General features: G+C 38.1%; 1 protein-coding gene across 6 annotated transcripts in view; it reads left to right on the forward strand.

Annotated features, from left to right (window-relative positions):
- Nucleotides 1-8,174, forward strand: part of CEP192 (centrosomal protein 192) — a 114,542-nt gene extending 106,368 nt beyond the window's left edge. For 3 of the 6 annotated variants that reach the window (XM_046671159.1, XM_046671158.1, XM_046671161.1), the window contains 3 exons: nt 34-163; nt 646-704; nt 7,774-8,174. In XM_046671159.1, coding sequence (XP_046527115.1) covers nt 34-163; nt 646-704; nt 7,774-7,912 — 328 coding nt within the window. In that variant the 3' untranslated portion in view covers nt 7,913-8,174. Of the gene's footprint in view, nt 1-33; nt 164-645; nt 705-7,773 lie in introns of those variants that run through there. The other 3 variants (XM_046671160.1, XM_046671163.1, XM_046671162.1) reach the window with 3 other exon arrangements.
- Nucleotides 8,175-8,470: the final 296 nt, after the last annotated feature.

Consider the following 8,470-nt stretch of genomic DNA (forward strand, 5'->3'; position numbering starts at 1 on the left):
TAAAATAATTAACTTTTAAACCTATTTCCAAAGCAGGCAGCTTGACTTGACCCACCGTGGAGTTTATGCCCCAGAAGATGTGTATCAGTTTCTGCCAACTAGAGTTGGAGAATCAAGGATGTTAAAAGTCAATTTGCGAAATAATTCTTTTATTACACACTCAGTAAGTTGGCAGTACTACTGTGGGTTTTGGAAAAGTCAGCGTATTCAACTGTTTGGTAAACATTTTCCTGATAGTTAGAAGCTTGTTTTATAGGTTATATTCAAGTTGTAATAATGAGTTAATTTTTAAAATGCCTTAATATGTATTTGAAAATAAACTCATGGGAAGTTCATGACCCTTTATCTGAAGATTGAAAATATTTAGCATTTGTTTTCATATTTTCATTTTTTAGCTTTTTCTCTTTTTCTTCTGAACCATCACACCTACATATTTCTGGATGACATTTACTCTAGTCAAAACTAGAGTAAATTCATATTAAAATTTCCTTAAATGTATTTTCATTAGCATTTATTGTCTTACCTAATTTTGTGACTACACTTAAATTTATAAAATGTTATCTTTAATTAAAGAAATGTATGTTTTAAGTGTGCTCAATTATCTGACTTGCATAACTTCATGAAGTGTTTCATATTAAATTCCAGCTGAAGTTTTTAAGTCCCAGAGAGCCTTTCTACGTCAAACATTCAAAGTATTCTTTGAGGTGAGTTTATCCTAAATCAAAATGTTCTCATCCTAGTTCAGGACTTTGTTTTCAAGGACACCGAAATTCCTCTTGGGAGTTAGGACTTGCGCGGTCTCCCGCTGTTACAGCCCCTCATCTTCATTGCCAACCCCACAGAACATTGAGCACCTGCATCTTCATAAGCAGGACAGAGAGAAGGAGCCTGCAGGAAAGCAGTGCCTGGCTGCCCCCAGGTGTGCTTCACCATCTAGCAACCCCAACTTCGAGCGATGTTGTGGACTTAGCATATGATTCCTGTTACCTAGCAGTAGAACCTTAATTATCTTGTGATGAACTTTAGAACAGTTCCTGCTTTGAATGTTATTTTCACTATGCTAAGAATCAGGGATTTAAATTTTCACTGATTAGGACAAAAACCTTCCCAGACTAATTGGGAAAACTTTTACTAATGTATTTTCCAGTTGTCATTCTTCAAATAACCTATATTGTTCTTAAATCAGGGCCTCATTTTCTTGTCATCCTTGCTAATTTTCTTTTTCCCTATGATGTATATTTAGGTTGAAATCTCAAACTGAGTTGTCATTGTTACTTAGAATTTTAACAGTAGGGTTCTTTTGAGCTTAATACTGAAGAATAATTTTATCTTCATCTTTGAATCTTTAATCAAACCATTTAATTAGTATAAGATCTTTCATTTTAGCATTAGGAGACTATTCCAAAAACATGTTATATTCTATGAAAACTTGGACCACTCTGCAAACATTCTCGGACTGTCTTACTGAATTATTAAGACCAGCAGTGCTGTGCTCTAGAAACTTACACATATCTCTAGATCGTGAAAAGATGACTTGTGGGAGGCCTGTTCCTGCCACCTCTGACCTTTTCTTTTCACTCTTTCACCACCCCTTCCCCATCCAATATACTGTACAACGTGTTATTTATGTACTCGAGAGTTAAGCACTTCCTTTGCCTTCTGGGAGACTTACCTGAAGGCAAACTGTGCAGATTGAACAATGAATATATCTAGAAAGTTGTCATAGACTTAATTTCTCTAAGCCTCAATTTCCTAATTCGTATAATGGAGATGATAACGCTCCTGACAGCATGGAATTGTTAGGAGGAACTCATCAGAGACGTGTGGGTATTAGTGCCTGGTCATAGGAAGCACTCAGCAGACGATGGTATCCTCAGCATTGTTAATAAAGCCCTCCCTCCGTTTAGTTGGCCTTGCCCGCAGGGTCCATCCAGAGATTTTGATAGAACGTCGTATCCGTGCTTTCCCACTGAGCCCTTCAACAACTACACAGAAGAGAAAGACCTAAGTTTAAAAAACTACTAAGTCCACGTTTTCCGAGTTCTCTGCTCGGACATCTTGTCTCCCAGCAGTCTGTGATCCCTCCAGTTAAAGGTTTGCCCTGATGGCTTAAGACTAGCAATGTTGTACTGCGTGTTATTAGAGGTTGGTACTCCTAAATACAGAGTGGCATAACTGCAGAAGCAATTAGTTTATTTAAAAATAGATCATTTAAATTCCCAGTGATGGTAACTCCTTAGGAACTGAGTACAAATAGATACTGAATAAATGGTCTATCCTGAACGCTGTTATTATCTGAATTCAGACTTCGTCATAACTACATTATTAATTCTGCTTCCTGTTTCTTCTCTGCCTGGTTCATATCCTGATCTTAACCAGCTTTTTGGAGGAGTATATCTCTAAATGCAAGGTGGTTCAGGTGGAATACTTATGTGTAAACTAGCATACACATGTCACAACTTCTGGAAGAGCTTCAGATTTTTGTTTGAAGAAGTTCTTCTTATCTAAAAAAAATAAAAATAAAAAAATAATTCTAAGAAATTTTACAGACCTTTATTTTTAAATTCCCTTTAACAGCCTAGTACCATGCTTTTTTTTTTTTTTGAGGAAGAGTAGCCCAGAGCTAACATCTGCTGTCAATCCTCCTTTTTTTCCTGAGGAAGACTGGCCCTGAGCTAACATCTGTGCCCATCTTCCTTTACTTTATATGTGGGATGCCAGCCACAGCATGGCTTGACACGTGATGGGTAGGTGCACACCCAGGATCCAAACCAGCGAAACCCAGGCTGCCAAAGCGGAACGTGTAAACTTAACTGCTGCACCACTGGGCTGGCCCCATTACCAATTTTTTAAAACAGTGTTTGCATTCAGCTTATCTGTAGTTGTGGTAAAGACTCATTATTTAAAATAGCTTGTTAAATTGTTTAGCTTTATGTCACTTTTCCCCATTTTATAGCTAGAGGATGATGCAGTTAAGACTTCCTGGAATTAAACATTCATTTTCCAACTTTCATTACTGAAGGCATTGTGGTTTCAAATTCTCTTTTGATGTTATGTTCTTTGCTTAATTTGCTTTCACAGATTTTTTAAAAAATTCTATTTCAGCTGAAATTTGTAAGCCAAATCCTCTACCTCCTTGACTCTTGCAGAAAAAGAACCTAAACGTATTCCATTGCAATAGCATTGCACGTGGCAGAGTGTATTCCTAATAGGGATATAGGAACAAGACCAATTGAATGAAGGAGATAGAAGGGGAACTTTGGGGTGGCAGTCCTTCTGTGGTATAGTATAATTGTCATTGAGATATTATAAATTCATAGAATACGGACATTACCTAAATTGAGATATAATTTTGGCAATTGTCAAATTATTTTCATATTAGCCATCTTTATTTTTCTTTATCTGATTTTTGTAGCAAGCTAGTAGCGTTATTTCTTGTTTGTGAACCTTCCTGGATTTAGTAGTTATCTTAATAACAGCTGCAACGGCTGCTGCACTTCTTCCTCCTCCCCCTCCTCCTTTTCATGTGTATCTCGACTTCAATATTATAAACATGATGCTTAAAACTTTTTTTTTTTTTTTTGAGGAAGATCAGCCCTGAGCTAACATCTGCTGCCAATCCTCCTCTTTTTGCTGAGGAAGACTGGCCCTGAGCTAACATCTGTGCCCATCTTCCTCTACTTTATATGTGGGACACCTGCCACGGCATGGCTTGCCAAGCAGTGCCATGTCCGCACCCGGAATCTGAACCAGCAAACCCCAGGCCGTCAAAGCGGAACGTGTGGACTAACTGCTGCGCCACTGGGCCAGCCCCACTTAAAACATTTTTAATAAGAAATTCAATCTTTGTAAATGAAATGGCATTTTGCTTAGCTTTAACTTGTTTTCTAAAAACCAGTTTCAAAATATAAAATGTATTCATTGCTAGCCATTTAAAAGTAGACATTTTTATAGAGTTGAGCATGTTGACTTGCCATTGCAAGGCTAGAAAATTTTAAGCTGTCATAAATTAGAGCACTGCTTTTCTGTGCAGCTTAGGTCATATTAATGGCATCTAAAACAATTTATAAATATGGGAATGTATTTTTAAATTAAGCAAAATTTAGACAGTTTACATAAGCTACCATCACAGGATACAATTTTGTTTGCTTTATACTCTTTGAACATGTTATTACTTTAAAATATTTTTAAATTTTTATACTTTGAAGATAATTTTATACCTTACTTGTGACAGATACTTAAGTTATTCTGATCATGATGAGTTTCTGGAAAGTGTTCATCCATATTAACTATCATTATGGAACTCAGGATAAATGCATGATGTTACAAATTCCAGCATCAACTTTTTTTTTCTTTTGACGAGGAAGATTGGCCCTGATGAAGAAGACTGTTGCAAAGCCCCAGTACATAGTTGTGTATCCTAGTTATAGGTCATTCTAGTTTCTCTCTGTGGGATGCCACCACAGCATGACTCGATAAGCAATGTGTAGGTCTGTGCCCAGGATCCCAGACCCGTAAACCCCAGGCCACTGAAGCGGAGTGTGCAAACTTAACCACTCAGCTGTGGGGCTGACCCCCTCCAGCTTCAACTTTAATAGCAGCAACTCAGTATAAACCTCGTGAAATATGAATAAGAAAGTCATGTTTATAAAGGGAGTAACTCTGTGATCTATTTAACCAAATGAGTAAATCCTAGGTCACAGAAAATTCTTCTCTCATGGCACATCCATAGGCTTAAAGTTTATGTAAAGGAAGGCAGAGAGGTGGTTTCTTTATACATAAGAATCACTTGGGACCAGCCCCGTGGCTGAGTGGTTAAGTTTGCACGCTCTGCTTTGGTGGCCCGGGATTCACCAGTGTGCGGACCTACACACTACTCATCAGGCCATGCTGTGGCAGCATCCCACATAGAAGAACTAGGATGATCTTCAACAAGGATATACAACCATGTACTGGGGCTTTGGGGAGAAAAAAAGGAAGAGGAAGATTGGCAACAGATGGTAGCTCAGGGCCAATCTTCCTCACCAAAAAGCATGCTTAAAAAAAAATGACTTTTTTCAACTGTGGAAAAGAAGCAGAACTTTGCTACAGTATCTCACTTGAAATTTTTTACCACAAAACTGCAATAGTAGCACTCGTTCTCATTATAAGCGTTGAGTGCTTTTGTATCTGTCTGAAGTGTGAGACACTTTGACTTTGGACAAGGGATCATGAAATCTAATTGCTGGTTGAGAGCAACAGTTAGCTTGCTTTGGCAAGTGAAACAAGATCTGTTTTGAGAATCATGAGAAGCTATTCCCAGCCTTTCATTAATCCCATTTTCATTCATTAGATCGCTTTCTGCTCTGTGACACCATTAACTATGCCCTTCCAGAGTAACAACGTGACTTTAGTCATCTGTAGGGTACATGAGGTAATAATTGCCTTACAAATATGCCCCTTTTCCAAGGCTGTTGTGAAGCCTGATGGGGCTGCTCTCAGTGAGTTCTCACGCTCACGCATAAAGCAGCACGTGGCCTTTGGGGTGTCGACTGACAGCGACATAAATAGGCAGGAGAGCTTCCTCCAGAACTTGCATGAGTTCTGCCTCGTGCAGGGATGGGTGAGTGTGACTTATGTTGGGGATGTTAACCCCCTTAACGTGACCGATTATACAGGAGGTAATAGGGAAAAGGAAACATTAAGGGTTTTTTGTAAAGGTTCCTTTTTGGATTCTGGGTATTCATCTCTTTCTCATATCTTTTTTAAAAGAATTTGTTCATGTTCCCGCTTATCCCTGAAGAGCATCCTCCTGTTCACCTATTGTTTTCTTTCAAGTCTAACATGCCTCCCCTCCTCCATGCCTGCGTTTCCATGCAGCAGCATGCTGCAGGTCCTGGCAAGCTGCAGCTGCTCAGCTGACACACCGTCCTGTGTCATTTGAGAGGGAAGGACAGTGCTCACAGAAGTCACAGCCAAGGAACAACACTGTCGTTACTGCCGTTACTTCTCACCCACGCACAGGAGCCAAGCAATTTCTTGATTTCTTTGATAATGATGGTACCTTGGCTGTGCTAACGTACTAGCTTTTTCTTACACAAAGTATTGCTTTTAAATTAAAAAAGAAAAGAAAGAAAAAGTGTGGCTTAAAGAATTGTAGGTTCTGATAAGCCCTTTAAATGTAGACCGGGGCCTGTAGCGAACGAGGTGGTTGAGAATGCACGTCCACAGCTGCCTCTCTGCTCTCTTCACAAACTGTGCTCTCATATGCATTTGCCGTAAGATGGGCCATTAGCTAGGAAAGATTCAGAACGAGACCTCTCCACTAGGTTCAGCATACTTTACTACTACCTTTTCCGTTTTGTGTGTGTGTGTGTGTGTGGAGAGAGAGAGATTAAAGCAGTTTTTAATAATAATAATACAAGCTACTATTTTAAATATGTCCATCTTATTGATAGTATTCTATAGCTATATTAAAGTTCATAGTTCTTTCTAAATTGTGTTATAGTTTACTCAAAGTATCTGTATATCTAAAGTGGATGATACATGTTCATCACAATACATTTTTTTAAATACTTCCTCAATTGAATATAGAACAGTTCTATATTCCATGTTGAAATTTGCTAATATTGGGATCTTCCAGGGATTTACCTTGGGATATTTTATTACTTTTAGTAATTAATAAATTATAAGGTCTCTTAAGTTGGCAAATTGTACTATTATTCTGTATATTGAAATGCTAACATGAAAGAGAAAATTGTGATTTGTCAATGCCATGGAACAGGTACTTTTTTTAAAGGCACATTAGCTTTGACATGGAAAAATAAGGTAAAATGCATTTGGGGAAAGTAACCCAGTCTTTAAATATATGTGTATATGTATATATTCTGCGTTATCAATTATATCCAGGAAAAGGGCTTTGAAATACTTTCTAAATTTCTAACCCACTGTGCTATTGTGAACGCAAAACCTGATACTGTCCTGGGTTTTATCAGGAATATTTTGGAAATAAAAGTGTCTATCAGTTCTGATTGCTGAACTTTAAAACATGTAGCTCTCAGATGAGACTAAGGGATGAAGTACCTCCTCTCGAGGAAAGTCTAAAAGCTATCAACTAAGACTGAAAGTCAATGACGTCCATAGGCGGTGATAAAGTATATGTGGTCTCATTCACTGCAGGAGGAAAGGTATATTTTTGAAGCTCTTTGGACCTGGTTTTATAGACAAAAACAAACCTCCCAACATACTACTTTTAAACATAGAGCACTCATTACCTACTGTATAATCTGAAAGTACATTTTCAAGAAGATTTTTGATAAAAGTTTCGTATGAATTTTGGAGCAAAAACTGTTACAGCCCCGTTACTGATAGGCACGGGGCAGGTCGGTTGAATGTTCTTCCCAGCTGAGTGTGCTGCCACGGTCAGAAGGTCGGGGTGTGGAGGAGGCCCCCTGACTCTGAGGTCGACGGCCACCTGCTGTTGCAGACAGCCTGCGAAGCTCCAGACACAACAGACCAGACCTCTTATTTCCCTTTTCCTCTTTTTATTGGATAGCCAGTAATCTATGTGCTGTACTGTTAAATCAGAGTTTAGATTCTTCTCTACTTTGTGCCAGTTTCTTATTTAATTATAGCATCAGAGAAATGAGAGCTAAATTTAAGCTGTATGTAACTTGACTAGATTCTTTCATCAAAAACCTACTGGAGCTTTCTGCCAGGCATTGTGCTAACTATGGCAGGTGATTCACACGTTGCTGTGGCATCAGGCTGCTGATGTTTCCTTTCTCTTTACAGAGCCCAGCATTACATCAACATGCCCGTGCAGTTCAGACCAAAGTCGGTGGGCAGATTTGAAGCTTTGCTCGTTATTCAGACAGACGAGGGCAAGAGTGTCGCTATTCGACTAATTGGTGAAGCTCTTGAAAAAAATTAACTGGAATACATTTTTTGTAAAGTAAATTACATAAGTTATATTTTGGTAACTTCATTTTTCTACACTACAATTATGCTTTTGTATATATTTTGTATGATAAGTTGGTGTGTATAACTAGATTCTTTGATCTGAGATGCTAATACTGAAGACCTGACTAAAATATCATGTATCTAGCCTACAGTATTGTTCTTAACTTTTACAGAGGAGAGTTCTATTTTTGCATTGATTATACTATTCTAAATAAACATGGCATATATTTTAATATGGTATATCTAGAAATAAACTTAATTTCCACTGAACTTGCCTTTTTTAGGTGATGTCATAAAGAAATCAGAATATTACTTTATCCTGCTAATTATTTCCAAGCTCCTGGGTCTGTTCTGTGATTTTTCTCCTCCATTATATAGTTTCCTTTCCCCTAAGAAATTCCTTCTCTGTTGCTCCTGTCTTGTAGCTAATTGCTCAGGATAGAAAGGAAGCTTACTTTCAAAGAAATTATTTTTCTCCAGAGTAGGGAAAATCTTTGTATTCTGTGTGAGTATAATGGAGAGGTTGATA

The sequence above is a fragment of the Equus quagga genome, chromosome 9 (genome assembly GCF_021613505.1).
Source record: "Equus quagga isolate Etosha38 chromosome 9, UCLA_HA_Equagga_1.0, whole genome shotgun sequence".
Taxonomy (NCBI): Eukaryota; Metazoa; Chordata; class Mammalia; order Perissodactyla; family Equidae; genus Equus; species Equus quagga.